Below are 26,844 nucleotides of genomic sequence, written 5' to 3'. Positions count from 1 at the left end.
AAGGTTCTACACAGAGCGCATATGACGGGAGTGGGAGGTGCTCGGGAAGCTCGGCGAACCACACTCACATGTTCTGGTCGTGTCCAGCACTGCATGAGTTCTGGGAGGGTGTGGCAAGAGTGATCTCAAAGGTGGTGGGGGTCCGGGTCAAACCAAGCTGAGGGTTGGCTATATTTGGGGTTGCAGAAGAACTGGGAGTGCAGGAGGCGAAAGAGGCCGACGTCTTGGCCTTTGCGTCCCTAGTAGCCCGGCGAAGGATTCTACTTATGTGGAAAGAAGCGAAGCCCCCGGGCGTTGAGGCCTGGATAAACGACATGGCAGGGTTTATAAGACTGGAACGAATAAAATATGCGTTAAGAGGATCGGCTCAGGGGTTCACCAGGCAGTGGCAACCGTTCCTTGACTATCTCGCGGAACGATAATGGAAAAACAGAAAAGACAGCAGCAGCAACCCGGGGGGGGGGAGGGATTATTCCGTGTTCTTGTTTTTTCTTAGTTGTTGATATTTGCTTTTTGTTTATTTCTTTTTCCATCTGTTGTTAGTTTAATATATTATTTAAATAACGTTTAATGTATATTCCTTTATTAAGTTGTAAAAATGGAAAACTTTTGTTTGAAAAACTTCAATAAAATATATTTTTTTAAAAAAAGAAGAAATGAAATCTGACATCCTTATCTGGCCTGGCCTGTGTGTGATGAGATTCACAGCAATGTGCTTGACTCTCAGATGCCCTCAGGTATGGGCAATAAAGGCTGGCCCAGGCAGCAAAACCCACATCCCAAAAACAAATTTTAAAAAATCAGCCTATAAATAAGTCTGCCTTTAGAGAAGTCAAGAATTTGGTTGTTCCCCCCCGCCCCCCCAAAAAAAATCTTACGTTTGCAATGAAGTATTGGTTGAATTTATGAGGCTCCTGTCCGTAATCTTCTCTAGTATTAACAAGGCACTAGTTTCGTGACCCTAAAACGTAAGAGAAAAATGTTGCTTTTAAAAAAAATTATAAATCTTTTAGCAAAAACAAAAGAAGTTGTAACATAGACGAACAACTGTAAGAATGCTTAGGTATTTTATCAAATAATACATCATATGATTCATCTCACAAACTGTCTAAAAAGAATAAATTTACTCAATCTTGCAGCCCCGAAAATGTCAGTTGTTTCTTTAATTCATAATTTTTAGTCACCAGTTCAATAAATTCCTACCCTCATTACTTCCAGCTATTTTCTTTAACCGTTCAAGTTTGGAACAAGAATGACTAGACGCTTCTAATAATGCAGAACCTTAGGCACTGAGAGAAAGAACAAAGGAGTTTTAATTCTGTAACTTGCTGTAGTTCACTACACCCTCTCAAAAGTGAAACAATCAACTCATCAGAGAACTTAGAACTATTCCAACATTTCACACCCAGCAAGATAAATCTCAATTTAATTACCAGTTTAGAATTATTTAGGGATAGGGCGGCAGGGTGGCGCAGTGGTTAGCCCTGCTGCCTCACGGCACCGAGGACCCAGGTTCGACCCTGGCCCCGGGTCACTGTCGTCCGTGTGGAATTTACACATTCTCCCCATGTCTGCGTGGGTCTCACCCCCACAACCCAAAGATGAGCAGGGTAGGTGAATTGGCCACGCTAAATTGCTCCTTAGTTGGAAAAAAATATTTTCTTGTCAGGAAAAGAATTATTTAGGGATGGCCAACAAATGCTGGCCTAGCCAACAGAGTCCACATCCTGTAAAAATGGGGGGAAAAAAACTTTGTTATAGGAAGGATGTCTTGTGAAGTAGTGGGTAATGGCCCAGAAGCTCCAGGTTCTGGTCCCACTCCATGATCTGATAACCAAATGCGTTCATAATGCAGCCAAAGAGGTTGAGTAGCAACCTGAAAATCCTTCCAACACAGGCCAGTGGAAAGCTGCACAGCAGATGATGTTTCTGGTCAGCCATGTGATGGAAAGAATGCATGAACCTCCACCATCACTTCCTATACCAGACTCTCACATGCATGTAAAGGCCCATGTTGCCACAGCAACTCTGACTCCAAGTGACTCCATGCTCACACCACCTTTGTAGGTATCAGCTTTTACATTGGAGCAAAAATCGTATGACAATTTTATGATGGCCCTCTAATTTGAAATGAAATAATTCTGGTTATGAGGTTGCACCATGACCTTACTGAAGTCAGCATTTTGCTGATGTAGTGTCAGCTGCAATCTACCACGCACCTGTGGCAATTAAAAAAAAAATGTTTTATTGGGAGTTTTTCCATTTATGACAGGTAAGTCTAGCCATAATACAGTTCAATCGTACAGTTGCATTGATCATAACTGAGGTTACAAATACATTTTATTACACATGTGATTAAAATTTACATTATTGCTGTCAAACAAAAACAGAGCAAGTGATAATGAGAGAGAAAAAAAAACACAACAAAAGAAATAAGTGGTCTATTTACATTTCAGTGACCAGCATAGTGTATCTATGGTGCGAGCTACCTCTATGGCATGATGTGGCAGGTTCCCAGCGAGTATCCCACCCCAGGACGGAGTGAGGCAGGAGATGAGCTCTGGCACCCCTCTAGTTGCTGGCACGAATAGGTCTTCGAATCTTCGAAGAGGCTGGTGAATTTTTTCCACATGTGGTGGAACCTTTCCTGATCCCAAATTCTAATTTTTCTAGTTTTGGAAACTCCACTAGATTGGATAGCCAGCCTGAGGCTGACCACCATCCAAGCAGGATTCTCCGCCGGTCAATCAGGGATGCGAATGCCAGGACGTGGGTTCTCCTCCCCACAAAGAGCTCTGGATGCTCCAATACCCCGAAGACAGCCAATAATGAGCATGGCTCCATCTTCACTCCCACCACTCTGGACAGGCCTCGAAGGTGGCTGTCCAGAACCCGCCGAGTTTGGATCAGGACCAGAACATGTGAGTGTGGTTGGCCGGGCTGCCCTGACATCGCTCGCACTTGTCCTCCACCTCCGGGAAGAACCCGTTCATCCATGTCCTAATTAGGTGTGCTCTTGCTCAGGTTTAGTTTGTATCCTGAGAAGGTTTTCTGCAGTCTCTCAGGAGCTCCGTTACCTTGCCCAGGCTGGCTATGGGGTTCAAGACGTAGAAAGCAGCATAGAGCAAAACTCTGTGCTCCCTGCCTCTTCTTTGGATGCCCGTCCACCCCTTCACTGATCTAAGAGCGATAGCCAGTGGCTCAATTGCCAGCGCGAACAACAGCGGGCATCCCTGCCTCATGCCTCTGTACAGCAGAAAATATTCAGAGCTGGTGGTGTTCGTCCACCTCTTTGTGGAGGCCAACATAGACTCTACTGCTGACCTCACTGTCACCATCAGGTCTTCTTTCACTGCTTCTCTGTGCTTCTGGAGTTCCGTTGTGATAAACTCAATCAGCTTTTCCATTATCGGTTGGGCCGGCATCGGCAATCCTGTTGGGTCTGCCATGCTCGATTCTGGGCCACTTGGTGGGTCGCCCTGTTCTGGGTCGTGGGTTTCCTCTCCCTACATTTTCCGTTTTTGTGGCCTGGTTGCTGGCTCATGGCATCCTGGTCGGTTAAGTGGTAGATAGGAGTTAAGCTGGGGAATCTTTTGCCGTTTTGGTGCCCGTTTGACCGGGTTAAAAGGTGTACATAAAGGTTTCTAGGGGAGAGTCACCTTTTGTGCAACCGTTCAACTCACAGCTGTTTAGGGGCTGTTTAGCACAGGGCTAAATCGCTAGCTCTGAAAGAAGACCAAGGCAGGCCAGCAGCACAGTTCAATTCCCGTAACAGCCTCCCCGAACAGGCGCCGGAATGTGGTGACTAGGGGCTTTTCACAGTAACTTCATTTGAAGCCTACTTGTGACAATAAGCGATTTTCATTTTCAGCTGCCACAAGATGTGACTGTCGCAAATTTGATCTCTAAGCTGCCCTTATTCTATATTTTCAACCTTCATTATCTTGCTGGTCCCCTCGAAGTATATAAAAATGGTTTGACGATAGGTCAGCGAGAACAGTGATGAGTAAACAGAACTTTGTGATAGTAAGGATATGGATAGCAGATTTTTGGAGGACGATCTCAAGTATGTGAAGGTTGGAAATGGTAGTCATGGCAACATTGGAGATGATAACAAAGGCATGAGTGGAAGATTCAGCAGGAGATGAATTGAAGTAGCAGTGGAGAAAGATGATGCTTTGGAGATGGAAGTTGTCAGTCTTGGTGATGGAGTGGACATGGGGTTGAAAGCTCAGCTCAGTGTTGAAACTGGATGGTGCGGTTGCAAACAGTTTGTTTTAGCCTCAGCCAGTGACCAGGGAACACTTAATTACAATTGCATATTTATATGACAAAATATGAAACACCTACCAATGACCAGCACTATAACATTTTTGAAAGTCGACACTCACCTTGCTGCAAGCCAAATGGAGGGCTGTGTTCTTGTTCATATCTTGCAGAATAAGGTTGGCCTTTGCACTGCCAACCAATACCTCTAGAATAAAACAGCAAATACCCATTATTTTAAATTTCAGCACAAAGACTGCATTAAAATGAGCACTCCACTCGTGAAGACTCCCATTTATCACACTGGATTTGTTTTAAATTTGTTTTTTATTCAAGGCATTTAACAAATATACACAGAATATCAGAACAACACATCCAATAATCAACCACAACCCCCCCCCCCCCGCCCCCCCCGACACCACTTCTATAAATTGTTTAATATCTGGGTTAAAGCACAGGCAATTAGGGATGAGCAGTAACTGCTGACTTAGCCAGCGACGCCCACATCCCATAAATGAATTTTAAAAATTACATGTTTAATCCTCCAGTGTGCCCCTTTCTGGCTATGGTAATCAGACTTTTAGACTTGGATACAGATGATAATTAATGTTCGACACATTGCAATTAAAAACACAGTAATAGCTGAAGTAAGTTTATAAACAATATAATTACTACCCAGTATTGAAGTCAAATGGTATATAGGGCTATTCAAGAAAAGTAACAAATTCCCATATTATGCATTTTGCAATCATCTTCCCAAAGAATCACAAAATAGTAAAGAGTACAAAAGAACTGGCTGAGTGGCCTGTGGAGTCCATTCCATCTTTCTGCAAGAGCAATTCAGCTATGCCCACCCCCTGCAATTTTCTTCTCTTCAAGCGATTGTCTCAATCTCTTTTAGAGTGGTTAGCACTGCTGCCTCATTGCGGCAGGGACCCGGGTTCAATTCCGGCCTTGGGTGACTGTCTGCGTGGAGTTTGCACATTCTCCTCGTGTTTGCATGGGTTTCCTCCGGGTTCTCTTGTTTCCTCCCACAGTCCAAAGATGTGTGAGTTAGGTGGATTGACCATACTAAAATTGACCCGTAGGTTAGGTGAGGTTACGGGGATACTGCGGGGAGTGGGCTGTGGTGTTCTTTTGGAGGGTGGGTGTCTCAATGGGCCGAATGGCCTCCTTCTGCACTGTAGGGATTCTATGAAGTAACTTTGGAATCTACCTCCAACCTCCCTTCCAGGAAGTGCATTCAGATCATAACCACTTCCGAGCAAAAACACTTTTCCACGTGTCACCTTTGGTTCTTTTGCTTATCACCTTAAATAGAAGCATTGCAAACCAGTGAGAACAGTTTTTCTCTATCTACTTAATCTAGACATCCCTGGCAGGACTTACCTGGGAAAATATCAAGGAGCAGCATCAGCTCAGCTCCTGGAGGCATTCCCACCTCTTCCCAGTGTTGGGACTGAAGCCTATTGGCTGCCTGCGAATGCAGGTGAGCAGCAGATTTAAATGATTAAGGCCCCTATTAGGATGATTCTCCCCACACGCTCGCCATTAGTGTAATAATAATAATAACAACAATAATCGCTTATTGTCACAATTAGGCTTCAATGAAGTTACTGTGAAAAGCCCCTAGTCGCCACATTCCGGCGCCTGTTCGAAGAGGCCGGTACGGGAATTGAACCCGCGCTGCTGCCTTCTTGTGCATTACAAGCCAGCTATTTAGCCCACTGTGCCAGCCCCATAGCCCCATAGCTGGCGCATGGGAAGGCTGCAGACATCAGAACTGGCAGTTCAATTACCCACAGAGGGAACCGCAGGCAACAAAGGTTGCCCCTATCCCAGTGACCACCCAGAGGGACCTGCTTTCTTGATCCTTGGATTTTTAACTTTATATACTATGTTGAAGGGACGTCTCTATTCCCAAGATGCCTCAGTGAGACCTCTCCCAGGCAGGCTGCCATGGCTTTAGAGATGCGGAGCCATCTGACTGGGCGAGCAGCATCTGCAGTTTTTCCACCATGCTTAGTTGGATGGCAAACCTGAAGGTGATCAATTAGGAGATAGCATACGATAGAATCGCTGAGCTAGTCTCTATGTCAACAAACGGGGCCTCGGGACACCAATTTCATCCCAATGTCAGGGTCTGGAAACTTGCGGTAAATTCCTGTCCCCCCAGGATTTTAAAGTGAACACTTAAGGCTTCTCCAATTTATCCATGTAACAAGTTCCTCATTCCCAAAATCATTCTGGTAAATCTTTCCTGCACCCTCTCCAAAGCCTTCACATTTTTCCTAAAGTGTGGTGCACAAAATTAGATACAATGGCCGGGATTCTCCCCTACTCGGCGGGGCGGGGGGTCCCGGCGGGATGGAATGGCGGGAACCACTCCGGTGCCGGGCCGCCCCAAAGGTGCAGATTTCTCCACACCTTTAGGGGCCAAGCCCTCACCTTGAGGGGCTAGCCCTGCGCCGGAGTGGATGGCGCGCTGCCGGCTGGCGGGAAAGGGCATTGGCGCCATGCCAGCTGGGGCTGAAGGGACCTCGCCGGTCGGCGGAAGGCCGCGCATACGCGGAAGCGTCGGCGGCTGCTGACATCATCCCCGCGCATGCGCAGGGAGGGGGGGTCACTTCTGCATCGGCCATCGCGGAGGCAATGGCCGAGGCGGAAGGAAAAGAGTGCCCCCACGGCACAGGCCCGCCCGCGGGCCAGACCACTGTGGGGGCACCCCCCGGGGCCAGATCGTCCCGCCTCCCCCCCCCCCCCCCCCCCAGGACCCCGCCCGCGCCGCCAGTTCCGCCGTAAGGGAGGTGGTTTGATTCACGCCGGCGGGACTGGCATGGTAGCAGCGGGACTTCGGCCCATCGGGGGCCGGAGAATTGCTGGGGGGAGGGGGGGGGGAAGGGGGATTCCCGCCCCCGCCAAAATTTTGGTGCTGGAGAATTCGCGCCACTCCCCGCCGATTCTCCGACCCAGCGGGGGATCAGAGAATCCCACCCCAGATATCCATTGTGACCAAATCAGCATTTTGTGAGGTTATCCATTTTGGTGGGAATAACAGCAAAAGGGATTATTATTTAATTGATAAAATATTAAAACATGCTGCTGTGCAGAGACCTGGGTGTGCTAGTGCATGAGTCGCAAAAAGTTGGTTTACAGGTGCAACAGGTGATTAAGAAGGCAAATGGAATTTTGTCCTTCATTGCGAGAGGGATGGAGTTTAAGACTAGGGAGGTTATGCTGTAATTGTATAAGGTGTTAGTGAGGCCACACCTGGAGTAGTGTGTTCAGTTTTGGTCTCCTTACTTGAGTAAGGACGTACTGGCACTGGAGGGTGTGCAGAGGAGATTCACTAGGTTAATCCCAGAGCTGAAGGAGTTGGATTACGAGGAGAAGTTGAGCAGACTGGGACTGTACTCGTTGGAATTTAGAAGGATGAGGAGGGATCTTATAGAAACATATAAAATTATGAAGGGAATAGATAGGAAAGATGCGGGCAGGTTGTTTCCACTGGTGGGTGAAAGCAGAACTAGGGGGCATAGCCTCAAAATAAGCGAAAGTAGATTTAGGACTGAGTTTAGGAGGAACTTCTTCACCCAAAGAGTTGTGAATCTATGGAATTCCTTGCCCAGTGAAGCAGTTGAGGCTCCTTCATTAAATGTTATTAAGATAAAGATAGATAGTTTTTTGAAAAATAAAGGGATTAAGGGTTATGGTGTTCGGGCCGGAAAGTGGAGCTGAGTCCACAAAAGATCAGCCATGATCTCGTTGAATGGTGGAGCAGGCTCGAGGGGCCAGATGGCCTACTCCTGCTCCTAGTTCTTATGTTCTTATACAAGTTTGTCAGAATTCCCTTGTTTTTGCACTCTTACCCCTCCATTGAAGTCCCGATTTCTGTATGTTTTATCCAAACCATTTTCACAATCTGGCCTGCCCTCATAAATATACTTCCAGGTCCCTCTGCTCCTACACCCCTTTTTTAAATATTTCTTCTCCTCTTTCCATCAAAATGTATCACTTTACAACTCTCTGCAATAAATGTCACCTGTGGCATGTCAGTCAATTCCATCAGCATGCGTCCTCTTGAAATCTATCCCTATCCTGCTCACAGTCCATAATACTTCCAAGTTTTGTGTCATCTGCCAGTTTTGAAGTTGTGCCCTGTGTACTGTAGCCAGTTAAAATGGCTAACTCCCGATTAGAATGGCCAAACCCCGATTTAAAATGGCAAACGGAAGAGGCTGATGGGAAAATCAGCCATCAGGACTCAAACAGGCAGCTGCAGGTAAAACTGTGTATTCACCTCTGGGGAGGCCAGACAGAATCGATACCTGCAGCCATCAGCATAACACACCAGCCATCTGAATATTAAGTAGCAATCCCCGGGAACAATGTGCAACAAATTAGACACACAAAGCCAACCCAGACTTTTCGGCGCCAGCAGGAGCCTACACAAAGAGAGGTGAACGACCCCCCCAAAACCGCCCATCGATCAAGGAATCGCTCAAGCATTGGAGAATATCGAACCAAGTGATTGGGACGAAGTCCAATCACTTGGAACCAGGTACAGGGTCCGTCCCGAAAGGCGGAAAGCCCCTGGGGACTATAAGAATAGAGTCCAAGTTCAAATCGACCCTTCTTCACCTTTCTTCTCCTCTCCGCACCCTTCGAGACCCTTCTGCTGACCTTCTACAACAGCCGCGAGAACTGTAAGTCTTACTCCAACACTCGCTACGAGATAGGCACTCCTGACTATCGACCTGTACCCGCTTTGAATCCCGCAGGCTCAGAACCCATACGAAAGGCCATTTGTTTCCCTGACCTGGTGGGCCATTTCCAAAGTTAAGTATTGGCCTGTTAGTTGTAGGAAATAGCTTAGAAGTAGAATTAATGTATAAGTATTGATTACTGAATATAATAAATGTGCGTTGATTTAACTCTTACTAAGCGGTGTGTTGGATTATTGATCCATTACTCGGACTTGAACCACGTGGCAGTATCAGAAAGATACCTGGCGACTCGAGAGCAAAGCTGATAGAACAAGAGCAATTAAACGAAGGCTAAAACGAGCAACAGTACCCAAATGCACGTTATTCACATATATCACAAAAAGCAATGATCCAAGGCTGGGTCATGGGGAACCCACTGTATATGTTCTTCCAGCCCGAACAACATCTGATCACCACTATTGCTTCCTGCCAATTTCATATCCATGCTGCCACTGCACCTTTTATTCCTTGGTCTTCAACTGTGCTGACAAGTCTAAAATGTGGCACTTTATCAAACGCCTTTGAAAGTAAAGTGAAGTTAACGGAGGTCTGAAAAAAGACCACAATTGTGAAGTAAATTGCTTGTTTTAATAAGGGAATAATTTCAGCAAGGTTCAGTTAAGCAAACTGCACATAATCTACCGGGTCAAAGATCCTGGCATTGATTCTAATGTGCACCACTTCCTTGATAAAATAAATGAACAAATAATATCCTCACCAACAGCGTTAGTCTGCCCGTTCTCAGCTGCCATCATTATTGGAGTTTTTCCAGTTGAGTCTGCAGTATTTACTTGAGCATTATGGCTGAGTAGAAGTTGTAAACATTCAACATGATCTGTGAAAGCTGCAGCATGAAGAGGGGTTCTGCAGCGAATAAAATAGCCAAGTTATAATTGTTTCATTGCTCCATCATTAGGAAGGATGAATTACTTGATGGGTTACATTTCAATCACTGCATTATTCTGCACATAAAATATCTCAATACAGTTTGAAACATCTCATCTCTTCCAGATTCCCCCAGTCTATTATACAATTAGTGAAAATAGATTCGGACAAAGACAAGGACAGGATTTAATTTATATTGCTCTTTATGAAGTCCTTCAGGAATGCCTCGATAACTTATGCTGAAATCACCAAATATTGTATACTGAGCAATTTCTGTAATGAGATAAATTTCTAGTTAATCTGTCTTTGCAGTTTTGAGGGGGAACATTGGAGGACAGTTTGCTCCTCTTGAATGTGAAAGTTCACTTGGAAACTGGGAAACAAATGTAATATCTTGTCCGAGAACTGAAAGTTAACAAATCACCTGGTCCAGTTGAAATACAGTCTAGCTTGCTGAAAGCTTAGAAATATCAGACGCAAGCGGCACGTGGCGCAGTGGTTAGCACTGGGACTAACTATGGCGCTGAGGACCTGGAATCGCATCCCGGCCCTGGGCCACTGTCCGTGTCGAGTTTGCACATTTTCCCCGTGTCTGGGTGGGTTTCCTCCGGGTGCTCTGGTTTCCTCCCACAGTCCATAGGTGTGCAGGTTAGGTGGATTGGCCAGGATAAATTGCCGTTCGTGTCCAAAACGGTTAGCTGGGGTTACTGGGTAAAGGGGATAGGGTGGAGGCGTGGGCTGAAGTAGGGTGTTCTTTCCAAGAGCTGGTGCAGACTCGATGGGCTGAATGGCCTCCGTCTGAACTGTAAATTCTATGATTCAAGCTGCACTCATCCAGGCAAGTGCACAGTATTCCATCACACTCCTGACCTGAGCCTTGTAGATGGTGGACAGGTTTGGGGCGATCAGGTGGTGAGTTACTGGCCACAGGATTCTTAGCCTCTGACCTGCTCTTGTAGCCACAGTATTTATATGTTTAGTCCAGTTAATTTTCTGGTCAATGGTAACCTCCAGGCTGTTGATACCCTGAGGAACACCTACAGTGATGTCCTGCAACTGAGATGATTGACCTCCAATAAATTCCATTGTGCTGTGTGAGATTCATACCAGCGGAGAGTTTCTCCCTCCGATTCCCATTGACTCCGCTCCCTTATGTCATACTCAGTCAAATGATGCTTCATGCCGCACCTCTGGAATTCAGCTCTTATGTGCATGTTTGAACCAAGGTTGTGATAAGAGCATAACTAAAAATGAGGCATTAACCTTGTGAGTGGCCCTTGAAAAACATAAATAAGCATCAGTGAGCAGGTTATTGATAAGCAAGTGCCACTTGGTAGCACTGCTGATGATCCCTTCCATCACTTTACTGATGATTGAGATTAAACCAACGTGGCGGTAGTTGACTGGGTTGGATTTATCCTGCATTGTGTATACAGGACATAGCTGGATAATTTTCTCATTACTGGGCAGATGCCAGTGTTGTAGCTGTACAGGAACAGTTGGGCTAGAGGCACAGCAAGTTCTGGAGCACAAATATTCAGTACTATTGCCAGAACATTGTCAGGACTCCTAGCCTTTGTTGTATCCAGTGCCATCAGCCGTTTCTTGTTATCACGCGGAGTGAATTTAATTGGCTGAATACTGGCATCTGTGATGCTAGGAACCTTTGCAGGCGGCAGAGTTGGATCATCCACTCAACACTTCTGGCTGAAGATTGTTGCAAATGCATCAGCCTTATCTTTTGCACTGATGTGCTGGGCTACTCTATCATTGAGGATGGGGATGTGTGTGGATCTCCTCCTCCAGTGAAGTGTGTAATTGTTCATCACCAGTCATGGCTGAATGTGGCAGGACTGCAGACTTTAGAGCGGATCCATTTGTTGTAGAATTGCTTAGCTCTGTCTATTGCATGCTGCTTGGTAAGCAAGTAGTCCTGTATTGTAGTTTCACAAGGTTAATGCCTCATTTTTAGGTATGCCTGGCTCTGCTCATGGTATTTCCTCCCGCACTCGACATTGAACCAGGGTTAACCCGCTGGCTTGGTGGTAATGGCAGAACGGGGGATATGCTGGCCCATGAGGTTGCAGATTGTGGTTGACTACAATTACCTCATGGTTGCTCAATCTTGAGTTGCTAGTTCAAAATCTATTCAATTTGGAATGGTGGTGATGCCACACAACACAATGGAGAGTAGCCTCAATGTGAAGACAGAACTTCATCCCCACAAGGACTGTGCGGTGGTCACTCCTAAAGATACTGTCATAAACAGGTGCTCTGTGACAAGCAGGTTGGTGAGAACCAAGTCAAGTGTTTTTTCCCCTTCATCACCTGCGGCAGGTGCGGTCCAGCACCTATGTCCTTTAACACTTGGCCAGCTTGGTCAGCATTGGTGCTACCGAGTCACCCTTGGTGATGAATATTGAAGTCCAACACCTAAAGTACATTCTGCGCCTTTGCAACCCTCAATGCTTCCTCCAAGTGATGTTCAACATGGAAGAGTACTGATTTATCAGGCAAAGGCTGCGTAGGGGTGGGGGTATGTAGTAATAAGCAGATGTTATTTGGCCATGTTTGGCGTAACAGCAAGAGACTTCATGGAGTCAAGAGTTTATGCTAAGGCCTCCCAGCGCAACTCCCTTCCGACTGCACACTGTGTTGCCGTCTCCAACGGGTTTATCCTGCCGTTGGGGCAGGACATATCCAGGGATGGTGATATCGAGGACATTGTCTGTAAGCTCTGATTCTGTGAAGATGATTGTCAGACTTTTGCTTGGCTAGCCTGTGAGAAAGCTCCTACAAGAGGAAAAAGGCAGCTTTTAGATACTCTATTGGATTAAGTCACAATTTTGTATTGGCATTACCATCTTAATCTCCCCATAAACTTCATTTTCCTTTCTGTTTGATCTTTGTGAACAAGAATGTCAAGAATCTAACTCAGCAAAATGGAGATTGGTTACATTTAATAGCCAACAGGATTTACAGTTTTCAAAGGCTTATGGGGACTGAAATGAGAATTGTAAAGTTAACATTCCATTACCTTCCTTTTCCATCTGTAGAGTTGACAATGCTAGCACCAAGAATGTCTATTAACATTTCTGCTGAACCTTCATTATCATTTATTCTGAAAGAAACAAAAAATTATCAGTTAAAAGATATGTTTAATTGGACACTTTTGTAATAATTCAAATCATAATGGATTTGAAAACAAACTTACACAGCACAGTGCAATGGATTAAAAGAGTTGCCATCCAGTTTTTGAAAAACCTCCTGTTCCAGCAGAAGTTCTACACAGGTATCATGACCTAATGAAGAGAAGAAAACACTTTAGACCATTTACTCTTTACTCTTGTTTCAGATTGTACAGAAACACTGTAGAGTTCTCTCAAGGAAGCACACCAGGAATGAAAAACATTTAGTCATGTAGACTACCAGGCACCTTGGGATTCTTTTCTATTTTGTAGTTTCCTATATAATTATAGCATCAGCTGTATAATTATACATGATATTATTTTCAGTTTTGTTTGTCGCCCAGTTTTAATTGTTGAAAGTATTAGGCACGAGGCATTGCAATAACAGATCCATACAAAAATATTTGTAGCTGTATGATCTTGGATTTAATATCCAAGTAAAAGAGGAAAATTGCGGTATTCAGCTTTTTTGTATATATTTCCTGCAGGACTAAGGGAAATAAAATACTGTATAAAGGATATACCAGTCATTAGTAAGAAGTCACAACAAATTCCAAGAGTATTAAAAATAAATGGGTGTTTTAGATATGGTGAAAAATCAAGAGATCAATTCTGAGCAACAACCTAAACATGATAGCACTGTTGCTTCACAGCGCTAGGGTCCCAGGTTCGATTCCCGGCTTGGGTCACTGTCTGTGCGAAGTCTGCACATTCTTTCTGTGTCTGCGTGGGCTTCTTCCGGGTGTCCCAGTTTCCTCCCACAAGTCCGAAAAGACGTGCTGTTAGGTGAATTGGATATTCTGAATTCTCCATCCGTGTACCCGAACAGGCGCTAGAATGTGGCGACTAGGGACTTTTCATGGTAAATTCATTGCAGTGTTAATGTAAGCCTACTTGTGACAATAATAACCATTATTATTATTATAACAAAGTTTCATTTTTACTCCTTGAATGACCATGGCTAACTTCTGTTGGGAAGATGGAAAATCTCCACAATAACAAAAAAAGATCTATAACAAGTGACTTCATGATTTGATCCTTCCATGGAAGACAGATAGTAATGGAGAAAAGAAGCTTGACGTTATCTTTGTTCTCAGAAGAATCCTGGAACGCAGTGGCTTTAGCAGTGGAGAATTACATAGACTAACTTACATAGAATTTACAGTGCAAAAGGAGGTCATTTGGCCCATCAAGTCTGCACCGACTCTTGGAAAGAATACCCCACTTAAGCCCATACTTCCACCCTATCCCCATAACTCAGTAACCCCAGCTAACCTTTTTGGACAGTATGGGCAATTTAGCATGGCCAATCCACCTAACCTGCACATCTTTGGACATGTGGGAGGAAACCGGAGCACCCGGAGGAAACCCACGCAGACACGGGGAGAACGTGCAGACTCCGCACAGACAGTCTCCCAAGCCGGGAATCGAACCTGGGAACCTGGAGCTGTGAAGCCACAGTGCTAACCACTATTAGGCCCATAGTATTTAATGTGGCCCAATTATGGTGATGGGCGGATCTAGTAAACCAGTGACATGCGGGATTCATTCATGTCTGCATTCCTTGTACTCAAAAAAACTAAGTCATATCAGAAGAAAATGTGATTTGGGGAAGTGTATCTTTCAAAGAAGTAGAGTTTGATGGGCAGTGTGGGTGGGGAGGGATACAAGCAAGTGTATAGAGTTGGCTTGGTTTGTGATTGAGACCTTGGAAGTAGAGTATTAATGAACACATTCATTCAAACAAGCAATACTGCATTATGTTTCGTGCTAAATTTTAATGACAGCTTTCAAGGTAATTTATAAGAAATGTTTCCTTGATAACACAAGTTCATAAAACAGTCACTGCTGCCTCACGGCGCAGAGGACCCTGGTGCGATCCTGGCCCCGGGTCACAGTCTGTATTGAGTTTGCACATTCTCCCCGTGTCTGCATGGGTCTCACCCCCACAACCCAAAGATGCGCAGGATCACGCTAAATTGCCCCTTAACTGGAAAAAAAATTGTATAGTCTTCGATATATATATTTTTAAAGTTCATAAAGCAGTTTAAAAAATTTCTTTCTCGGTGGACAATGTTACATTGAACAAGTTTGGAAAATGCCTGGTCATTTGCTGATTTACATGGTGACCATAACAGCAATCAGTTAAGACAACTATTCAAATTCTATCCTTTTGGCAGCATAGTACTGCTCAGTTTTGTGCAGTTCTTTAAAATTCAGAAGCACTAGATAAACAGAGCTAACTTTGATGGTTATAGACAATGGTTAGAGACGAGTTACATTTGAGGTGGATGAGCAAGCATGCAAGTTCAGACCATAGAAATGTTATGACACAGAAAGAGGTCATGTCTGCACCAGCCAGAAAATAAAAAAAACTAGCCATATATTCTAATTCCACAACTCCAGCACCTGGTCCGTAGTCTTGCAGGTTACAGCACTTCAGGTGCAGATCAAGGTATCTTTTAAATGAGATGAGGGTTTCTGCTCCACAATCAAACTAGGCGGCAAATTCCAGACACCCACCACCTTCTGGGTGAAGACGTTTTTCCTCATGTTTCCTCTAATCCCTAGATCTGTGCCCCTAATAATTGACTCCTCTGCTAAGGGAAACAGGTCTTTCCTGTCAACTCTATCTAGGTCCATCATAATCTTCTACACCTCACCACTCAGCCTCCTCTGTTCGAGGAGAAACAATCCTAGTTTATCCAATCTTTCCTCTGTTACAGCCCCATGTTTTAACTGACGGGAAGATTCCAGTGTAACTTATGTTTTTTTTTAAACTGGAGGAACAGGCCGCAAATTGGTTTCAACAGCAAGAAAAAATATTTATTAATAGCGAATCATAGAATTCCTACAGTGTAGAAGGAATCCATTTGGCCATCGAGTCTGTACCGGCCCTCCTACTTTCACCCAGCCCTATCCCTGTAACCCCATAATCTAACCTGCACATCCCTGGACACTAAGGGGCAATTTAACATGGCCAATCCACCCAACCTGCACATCTCTGGACTGTGGAACGAAACCAGAGCACCCGGAGGAAATCCACGCAGACATGGGGAGAACATGCAAACTCGACACAGACAGTGACCCAAGGCCGGAATTGAACCTGGGTCCCTGTGAGGCAGCAGTGCTAACCACTGTGCCGCCCATTAAACATGGAAAAATTGAATAATACTATACTCTTTTACTCTCCACTCAGCTTAACAAATCCTCACAGATTTAAAGATTAAAATGAATTACAAAATACACCTTAAGCTACAATGGTCTCATTAACACAAAAAGTCCCTTTTAATCACACATGACGACTGCGGTCAAATACATGCTTTGAACCCAAATCACTGTCTGTGGATTTCTCCTCAGAATTCCCCAGATTGTCACAAGAGTGTCTTTTAAACAAAGCTTCTGGTCCAATTTTAACAGCAAATCCAGTCAGGATTTTACACTAACCCCTGTTAGGTTTCCTTTGTTTTAACTGCTTTTACACAAACTCAGAGGTCCAGCCCCCGATTTCCATAGTTATTTCACCTAAAGTTCCACAGGCTGTAGTAAAATCTCACAAACCTGAAAATCACTTCAGATATCTTTCTGGTGTCCTTGGCCTTCTTTGCAGTTGTCTATCTTAAAGTGCTCTGTTCTAATACATTTAACCTCTGGCTTTTTGAAAACGTCTCTGCATTTCTCTAGTTTCCTTACTTAGCGGCTCTTCAGATCTCTGCACTTGTTTTCTGAACCATCATAGCATGGCATGGCTTTTCTCCTAGCAAAGCTGAAAGAGATGTTCCCTCTCCAGCCTGCTGAAGCCAACTGCTTCTGGCAGAGCTGCCTTCTCTCTCACTACCTATCTCCAAATGCTGACAAATTCAGTTGTAACTAAAACTTAAAGCTTCTTTACCTTAAGGCCCCAGTTGCTACGCAACACCCACATGCTAAATAAGTGTCCAAAGATGTGCAAGATAGGTGGATTTGCCATGATCAATGTGCAGGGTTATTGGGATAGGGTGGGGGATTGGGCCTAGATAGAGTGCTCTTTCAGAGGGTCGGGGAAGACTCAATGAGAGGGGATCTTATTGAAACTTACAAGATACTGCGAGGCCTGGATAGAGTGGACGTGGAGAGGATGTTTCCACTTGTAGGAAAAACTAGAACCAGAGGGCACCATCTCAGACTAAAGGGACGATCCTTTAAAACAGAGATGAGGAGGAATTTCTTCAGTCAGAGGGTGGTGAATCTGTGGAATTCATTGCCGCAGAAGGCTGTGGAGGCCAATTCACTGAGTGTCTTTAAGACAAGAGATAGATAGGTTCTTGATTAATAAGGGGATCAGGGGTTATGGGGAGAAGGCAGGAGAATGGGGATGAGAAAATATCAGCCATGATTGAATGCTCTTATGTCTTATGGTCTTACAATGGGCCAAATGAACTCCTTCTGCACTGAAGGGAATCTATATCTCTACTGGCCTATTTACTCTTCACACCATAATCCTCTCAAAGCACAAGAAAAACACAGCTGGAACTTAACCAAACCTCACACATACCTTTTCCCAGCATGAATCTACCTATAGGTTTTACCTTTCCAGGCACAACATCATTAAATTTAACACACTTAAAACTACATTTTGCACGATGGCGCAGTGGGTTAGCCCTGCTGCCTCACGGCGCCGAGGTCCCAGGTTCGATCCCGGCTCTGGGTCACTGTCTGTGTGGAGTTTGCACATTCTCCCCGTGTTTGCGTGGGTTTCGTCCCCACAACCCAAAAGATGTGCAGGCTAGGTGGATTGACCATGCTAAATTGCCCGTTAATTGGAAAAAATGAATTGGGTACTCTTAAAAAAAATTTTAGGGGCAGCACGGTAGCACAAGTGGATAGCACTGTGGCTTCACAGCGCCAGGGTCCCAGGTTCGATTCCCCGCTGGGTCACTGTCTGTGCGGAGTTTGCACGTTCTCCCCGTGTCCGCGTGGGTTTTCTCCGGGTGCTCCGGTTTCCTCCCACAGTCCAAAGACGTGCAGGTTAGGTGGATTGGCCATGCTAAATTGCCCGTAGTGTCCATAAGGGTTGGGAGGGGTTATTGGGTTGCGGGGATAGGGTGGAAGTGAGGGATTAATGTGGGTCGGTGCAGACTCGATGGGTCGAGTGGCCTCCTTCTGCACTGTATGTTCTATGTAATCTATGTATATCTTATTGCTAACTGTTTACCAATACAAATATAAATCCCTTAAAGTTACTTTTGTTTTCCTAATACCTTATAGCTCCAGTTTTCAAGCCCCGGCAACATTCTTGTAAACTGCATTACCTCACACTTCTTTGGATTTAATTCCATTTTTAAAAAAAAATTTAGAGTACCCAATTCCAATTAAGGGGCAATTTAACATGGCCAATCCACCTAGCCTGCACACCTTTGGGTTGTGGAGGTGAGACACACGTAAATACAGGAAGAATGTGCAAACTCCACATAGACAGTGACCGGGGCTGGGATCAAAGCCGGGTCCTTAGCGCTGTGAGGCAGCGGTGCTAACCACTGTGCCACTGAAAGTTCGAATTCCATTTGCCGCCGCACACTTATATCAATGGTTTGATTGATTCTGAAGACATTAGTTATCCTCTTCAGTGTAAACTACAGGGTCAATTTCTGTGTCAACTGCAAATTTCCCAATCATGCCTTCTATATTGAAGCCCAAATCACTAATATATAAACAAACAGCAAAGGACCAAACACTGAACTCTGTAGACAGCCACTGGAAACCACTTTCCATTCGCAAAACTATCCAACGATCATTCCCCTTTGCTCCCTGCCACGGAATGAATCTTGGATCCAATTTGCCCATTCCCCTGTATTCCATGGGCTTTTACTTTTCTGAGCATTCTGCCATGTGGGACCTCGTCAAATGCCTTACTAAAATCCATGTAGACAACATCCACTGCAATACTCTCATCAATCTTCGTTACTTCCTCAAAACATTTGTTGGAGTTGGTAAGACATTACCTTTCCCTAACAAACCATACTAACTATCCCGGATTAATCTGTTCATTTCTAAGTGGGGGGGGAAAAATAATTAAAAAAATAAATTTAGAGTATCCAATTATTTTTTTTTTCCCCAATTAAGGAGCAATTTAGCGTGGGCAATCCACCTAACCTGCACATCTTTGGGTTGTGGGGGTGAAACCCATGCAGACATGGGGAGAATGTGCAAACTCCACACAGAGAGTGACCCAGGGCCAGGATTCGAACCCGGGTCCTCAGCGCTGTAGTTCCAGTGCTAACCACTGCGCCACATACCGCCCCATCCTTATTTTATTAATATTTCACAACCCTCCTCTAACTAGATTATCCCTATCATCCCTCTCCTTTGTTAAGTTAGAGACAAGGCACTCTACCCACACCTTCCCTTTCCTACCCAAGTTATTCATATCAATGTGGACCACAATCTCTGGCTGTTCACCCTCCTCCAGAAGAATGTCCTGCAGATGCCCCGTGACATCCTTGACCCCGGCACCAGTGAGGCAACATACCACCTGGAGTTATGCCTAGGGCCACAGAAACACCTGCCTGTTCCCGTAACTAACGAACCCCTTATCACTACTGCTCTTCCTTTATTCCTCCCCTGCCCTATGGCTGAACCAATCATGGTGCCAGAAACTTGGCCCTGAAAGCTTCCTTCGAGGAACCAACCAGTATCCAAAAGGGAAACCGCTTAGTGAACGGACTGCAGGGAACCGCTGCACTACCAGCCTCTTTGTCTGCCTGACAGTCACCCTTTCTGCCTCCATGCTCCTAAATTGTGATGTGACCACACCTCTAAACGTGTTATCCACAAAGTTCTCAGCCTTGCAGATGTGCCAGTGACTCCAGCTGCCACTGGAGCTCTGAAACCCAAAGCAACCCCAGAGCCCGGAGACAGAAAAACTGACGACAAAAAAACCCCACCAACTTTTAAGCCATACACAAAATGGAAGTACTATTGCATTAGACAATTAATGATATTCTTCAAAAGGGCAAATAGCGAAGAGATAGTTATCAGAAACCTGAGAGGTTCCAAAGTGCAGGTACTATTAAAAAATAATGGACATGAGTATGAAGGCAGAAATAATTAACAATGTATATATGGTATAGAGGAACAAAGATTAAGATTAACAATTGAATTCCTGAACTGCAAAAGACAGGTGGCAAATGGGAGCATACATTTTCTGTAAAGAGAGTAATTTCAGAACTGCCCAATGATTCAGTTATTTGTAATACAGAAGTTAGAAGATTTCTTGCTGTTGGTTTTGAACGTAAACTGTAAATCAACATAATTTATTTGCAGTCCACAGATATAAATTGAACTTATTTACCATTGTAGCAAGCCCAGTGTAGAGGTGTGTAACCATGATTGTCTGAAACTATAGGAACAATATCCATTGAGGATGCAGCTTGAAGTAATGCCCCAAGTACTCCTACATGTCCGCAAGCAGCTGCCAAGTGCAGAGATGTGCGACCCTTGCAGTCCCGAATTAAGAAGTTAGCGTTGTGTTGAAGTAAAGCTTCCACACACTCTTCATGACCAGTTACTGCCTATAAAACAAAAGTTTTACAATAACTCCAATTGTGTAACATATAAAACTGTGCTGTTTTTGAAGAAGATAAATAACATTCTCAATCCACCTGGTTCTTGTGTGAATAAATTCATCTTGCTGAAGTAACCACAACACAATTTATGAAAACTACCAACCGTATATAAAAAAACCAAGTCCGGTATGTTTACATTTTTCCAATGGTATTTTTATTCATTCTTTTAAAAATAAAATGTACCTGTTTAATTCTGTGTTAGCACAGCAAAATAAAGTTTGGTTATGGTGCTGGAACACTGTCTATCTTCAAGCAGCCCATGGACTGAGAAAACATGCATTTGATTCCATAGTGTATGCAATAATGCCACTAAGTTACTATGAAGTTGATTTGCTGACAAAGTATATGCTAACTAAGAAAGCAAGAGCTAGTTCAGCGGTCAGAGCCAATGTGCCATAAAATGGTTTCAAAACAGACAATTGCTATACACAACATTTCTATTCTCGGTGATAGAAACCATGCAGGCTTTTTATACATTATGCATTTTCCCCCAAAAAGATATTTCCAGGTTTTGAGACTTTTCATACCTCAAATACTCATAAAACCAGTTTTGTAAAATATAGTTACAGTAAATCCAATTATATTATAAAGTTTTACTGAAAGAAGAGACACGTTGTCAGTGGCCAATCAGACTCAACCTGCCTGGTTTAAATTTAATCAAAGTTTGTCAGTTAACTGTCAGTTCCTGGTGCAGTTCTATGGCAATGCCAATCAGAGCCCACTTGCTTCTCATGCAGTATAAATTGTTGTTCCCTTTACAACTTGGTATTCTTGCAAATTGTCCTGATGAGTGCAAGATGAAAAGCTTCAACAAATCTTTTTTTATCAGCAATATTCAAGTCCTATACAACAAAATGACTATTATTCAATTTATTTGCCTGCCTGTTCATTCTTAATTCTTTACTGTGATTCAGCAAGTAAAACCAGTTAGAAATACAAACCATCCAGGAGCTGAGACTGCGCTGTGTTATTTAGTAGCAACAGTAGCCTCCTTCAAAAGCATCTCAGATTAGTTCATATTTGAATGAATGATGGCATCTGTCCAGCTTGGGAGACGATGGACTGCGCCCAGGGCATACGTCACATCTGCACTGAGCACCATCTGTTGTGGCTGTGGAAGCCGACTCGTGAGTGGAATTCGAGTTCATGTTTATATAATAAGTTAAGAGCCAAACCATCAAAAAGTACTCACCCCTCTGTGTAATGCAGTTCTCCCCCATTTGTCTTTGGCATCTACATTTGCACCCTTAAGAAGGGAGCATACACAATCCGTATGTCCATTCAAAACTGACAACATCAGAGGAGTTCTATAACAAAGAAAGCAATTCAAACTATGGTTATATGCCAAATTTAATTATGTAGTCAAGTTTTTTTTTTAAGGCAAACATTTAGCATAAGAAATCAGTTCATTTTATGTATTTTGAGTGCATATTATGAATATTGATAATAAAATTAAAATAGACATGTACACAAGAAGCAGGACAAATCCAACTCAGCCAATCATCGCCCTATCAGTCTACTCTCTATCATCAGCAAAGTGAAGAAAGGAGTCATCAACAGTGCTATCAAGTAGCACTTACTCAGCAAGAACCTGCTCACAGGCGCTCAGTTTGGGTTCTGCCAAGGTCACTCCGCTCCTGACCTCATTACAGCATTGGTTCAAATATGGACAACAGGGTTGAATGCCAATGGTGAGGTGAGAGTGACAGCCCTTGACATTAAGGCAGCATTTGACAAAATATGGCATCGAGGAGCCCTAGTTAAACTGGAGTCAATGGGAATCTGGGGTGGGGGGTGGGGGGAGAACCCTTCCCTTGTTGGAGTCACACCTGGCACAAAGGAACTGCAGTAGGCAACTCACCATCACCTTCTGAAGGGCAATTAGGGATGGGCAATAAATGCTGGCCTAACCAGCGATGTCCACATCCCGTAAATGAATAAAAGAAAAAAAAAGAAAAAAATGAATTTACCAGGAGTGATACACGACTGGGGAAAAATTTCCTTTTAATTTCAACATCTATAAAGCAATTTAAAAGTAAAACAGGTAAAATAACTGCTTAACACGTGACCTTGGGGCAGCATGGTAGCCTTGTGGATAGCACAATTGCTTCACAGCTCCAGGGTCCCAGGTTCGATTCCAGCTTGGGTCACTGACTGTGCGGAGTCTGCACATCCTCCCCGTGTCTGCGTGGGTTTCCTCCGGGTGCTCCGGTTTCCTCCCACATCCAAAGATGTGCAGGTTAGGTGGATTGGCCATGATAAATTACCCTTAGTGTCCAAAATTGCCCTTAGTGTTGGTTGGGGTTACTGGGTTATGGGGATAGGGTGGAGGTGTTGGCCTTGGGTAGGGTGCTCTTTCCAAGAGCCGGTGCAGACTTGATGGGCCGAATGGCCTCCTTCTGCACTGTAAATTTTATGATATGATTCTAATTATTGGCAATATATGGCGCGATTCAGCAGACAAAGATTAAAGTCGGCTTTTGGGTGGGTTTGGCAGGGTGATTCTCGCCGGCTGCAGGGCTGAGAATCAGCCCGCTATTCAACTGCACTTTGCCGGTTTTTTGGGGGCTTCGGGGAGGTTCTCCCCGCGAGGCCACACTTCAGGGAGATTTCCTGCTGGCAAGTTTGTGTGGGCCAGTACTAAACGCTGCCCTGGCGGGGTCTCGCAGGCGCAGCCATCGAGTTCCGCCATATCTGGATCTTGCGCAGGGAGGTAGAGATCCATATCGGCCAGGTGGAGCAAGTCGGGCGACTCGCTATCAGCTGGTGAGGAGCCCGATTTGGGCCTCTCCCGGGAGTCACCAGGTACGCACAGCTTCGCGCCATCGCTGAATCACGTGCATAGTTTTCATTATTGTGTCGCTATACCTCTCAAATAATAAGCTTTAAATATGATTTATAATGATAAAATAATATGAATTGGTCTAATGCCAAGCATCGGATAAAGATTTGTCCCGTAAGCCAGCTACCAGCATATGCAGTTCTCTTTGACCATAAAATTGCTATTTAAGCTTTCGGCATGTCCACTGATGCATCTAAAAATGCAGTAACAGCAACAATAATGGTCATATTGCCAGTGCTTTTTCCAACAAGTGCGGTTCTATCAGTTGCTGAAACAGTTGCTAGCCTATTTATATAGATTAAATACACAATCACAATGTAAAATAGCCTATTAGTACACATGCCAATGAACAAACAAGATTGGAGATTGGAAAGTATGTTTCTTTTACAAGTGTGATTGAATAAGCATTTTAAAATGTGTACACAATGCTGTTTATACTTAATTGAAAGGATTTCGAGAAGGATAGACAAATGTACTTAACGCTTCCCCTTTCTACAACTTCTGTTTTTCGCCTTCCAAGTCTATTTATTTTTGCTCAAGTTTTCTATTGTTTCCTATCACTCCTCCTCAAGTCATTTTGCAGTACGGTTTCCAAAGTTTAAAAAAATGTATTCTTTAATGGAATGTGTGTCATGGCTAGGCCAGCCTTTGCTGCACATGCCCTTGCATGGCCATTTCAGAGGGCAGTTAAAACTCAACCACATTGTTGTAGGCTTGAAGTCACAAGAAAACCAGACCAGGTGAGTAAGACAGATTTCCTTCCCTCCCATCAGTGAATTAGATGGGTGTTTACAGCAGTCAATAATATTTTATGGTCATCATTACAGAGACTAGATTGCCAATTCCTGACTTTTTATAAATTGTATTTAAGTTCTACCAACTGCTGTAATGGGATTTGAAGTTATGGCTGCAAGGGATTTACCTCTGTATCTGCATTACTAATCTAATGAGATTACCAGTACACCACTATCTCCCCCAAAGTGCTTGCTCTTTTTCCAAATGGTCAGTTTTTTATATGTATTTTTTATACTAATAAAGTTGGTAAGCATTTGATTGAGAGGGAAGGGAACATTACAACTCCATGTGTCCTAACATGCATATGCACTTCCAACAGAGCTACTATTTCATTAACGGGCCGAGATAATTTCTTAATTCTCCCAACCTCCACTCCACCAGACATCTGCTAACTCAGGCGTGATTTATTGCTGCCTGTATTGCTCAGGTACTCAGTGATTTAATCAACTCAGCTATCAAGGGAGAACAACTAATTCCATGAAGCAGTCCTTAGCTGCAAAGAATATTTTGCTGAATATATTTATAGTAAAAGCAATTTTATGACCAAAATTTGGCCTGCCGCCAGCTACAGAGTGGCTACTCAGTGTAAGCTTAGGCATTTAATATATATAATCTATGGTCATAAAGAGAAAGCAATTTACATTAAATAAAACTATTTTTTTCTGTTCTCATCATTCTCCCATGGTAATCTTTTCCTTAAACGTCAATACAATTCAATTCTTCCAAGTACCTTTAACCTACTCCAAAAAAGTCTACCTTTCCAATAGAAGATGCAGTAGAAATATTTTATTTTACTTACTGTCCATTTCCATCTTGAATGTCCACTGCAGTGTAGAGGTCAGTATTACCTATTAGGAGCCGTAGGCACTCTGAGTGGCCATTTGTTGCTGAGAATGTAAAAAAAATATTAAATGGAATGATTCATGTGCAAAGTGTTGTATCATTTGCAATTTTTTTTTACAAAATTGCTACAACATCCCAGCTTAATTCACAACTTGGAAAATTAAGCAGCTAAAAATCCAGTCTTGGGCTGACATGTGCCATATCACTCAAGTCAAGTTAATGCTACGCAATGATAATTGCCAACGAGTAAAAAGTCCAACAACATGACTGGAATTTCAATGGCACCACCATCACTGAGGCCCCACCATCTAAATCCTTTAGGAAAGGCAGAAGCTGGGAATTTGTATCAAATGACTTGCCTTCTGACTCCTCAAAGCTTCTGTGCCATTTTTGTGATGGAATATTCACCATTTGCTGGGATGAGTTGAGCTGCAACACCACCACTCAGGGAAAACAGTCATGATCGGTTCCCCTGTCTTAATTTCCACTTCCCACATCACCAGCACAATTTAAAACAATACATACCATCGATCACAGACGCAAGTAATCAGGAAAGCGAAGGCGAATTGATTACAAAAGTAGGACGGTTACTCGTCAGTTGTACAGGGAATTGGTGAGACCACATCTTGGATATTGTGTACAGTATTGGTCTCCTTACTTAAGGAAAGATGTAAATACGCAGTTCAGAAAACGTTTGCTGGACTAATACCAGGAATGTGCAGGTTTTCTTATAAGGAAATGTTGGAGAGATTAGATTGGCATCCACTAGAGTTTAGAAGAGTATGAGGCGATTTGATCAAAATCTTTAAGATCCTGAGGGGTCTCGACAGGGTGGATGTGGGGCAGATGTTTCCTCTTGTCAGAGAATCTAGAACTAGGGATCGCTTTTTAAAAATGAGTCGCCGCTCATTTAAGACAGAGATGAGGAGAAATGTTTTTCTTTCAGAGGGTCGTGAGTCTTTGGAATTCTCTTCCTCAAAAGGCAGTGGAAGCAGGGCCTATCATTATTTTTAGGTAGAGTTAGATGGATTTTTGATTAATACAGGGTGAAAGATTATCAGGGGTAGGTAGGAATGTGGAGTTGAGGTTACAATCAGATCGCCATGATCTTATTGAGTGGCAGAACAGGCTCGAGGAGCCGAGTGGCACACTCCTCTCCTGATTCGGATGCTCTACAGAATCTCTTTAGCACAGTGGGCTAAACAGCTGGCTTGTAATGCAGAACATGACCAGCAGCACAGGTTCAATTTCCATACCGGCCTCCCCAAACCTGGTATGTGGTGACTAGGGGCTTTTCACAGTACTTCTGGCTTTTGACAATAAGCAATTATTATTATTATTGCAATGATGCACCGAACACCTCCCCAACCTGTTTTTAAAAATTAATTTTTACGGGATGTGGGCTTTGCTGGCCAGGCCAGCGTTTGTTGCCCATCCCTATATACCCTTCAGAAGGTGGCGGTGAGCTCCCTTCTTGAACCACTGCAGTCCATGTGGTATAGGTACACCTACTGTGCTATTAGGGAAGGAGTTACAGGATTTTGCCTCAGCGACAGTAAAGGAACGGCAATATATTTCCTAGTCAGGATGGTGAGTGACTTGGAAGGGAACTTCCAACTTATCTCTAATGGTAATTTCATTGAGCTGGTTTGTTT

The 26,844-nt window shown here is 43.8% G+C and overlaps 1 protein-coding gene across 4 annotated transcripts in view; it reads right to left on the bottom strand.

The window, feature by feature from the left end:
- ankrd28b (ankyrin repeat domain 28b) overlaps positions 1–26,844 on the bottom strand; it is a 291,957-nt gene that overhangs the window by 19,103 nt on the left and 246,010 nt on the right. For all 4 annotated transcript variants that reach the window (XM_072508769.1, XM_072508768.1, XM_072508767.1 and 1 more), the window contains 8 exons: positions 25,146–25,233; positions 21,902–22,016; positions 20,436–20,655; positions 13,132–13,219; positions 12,955–13,038; positions 9,751–9,896; positions 4,392–4,474; positions 879–961 (listed from right to left, as the gene is read on the bottom strand). In XM_072508769.1, the coding sequence (XP_072364870.1) occupies positions 879–961; positions 4,392–4,474; positions 9,751–9,896; positions 12,955–13,038; positions 13,132–13,219; positions 20,436–20,655; positions 21,902–22,016; positions 25,146–25,233 (907 nt within the window). The remainder of the gene's footprint in view (positions 1–878; positions 962–4,391; positions 4,475–9,750; positions 9,897–12,954; positions 13,039–13,131; positions 13,220–20,435; positions 20,656–21,901; positions 22,017–25,145; positions 25,234–26,844) is intronic.

The sequence above is a fragment of the Scyliorhinus torazame genome, chromosome 6 (assembly GCF_047496885.1).
Source record: "Scyliorhinus torazame isolate Kashiwa2021f chromosome 6, sScyTor2.1, whole genome shotgun sequence".
Lineage (NCBI taxonomy): Eukaryota > Metazoa > Chordata > Chondrichthyes > Carcharhiniformes > Scyliorhinidae > Scyliorhinus > Scyliorhinus torazame.
The sequence above is the reverse complement of the archived record's forward strand: the minus strand, read 5'-3'. Positions and strand labels throughout refer to the sequence as shown.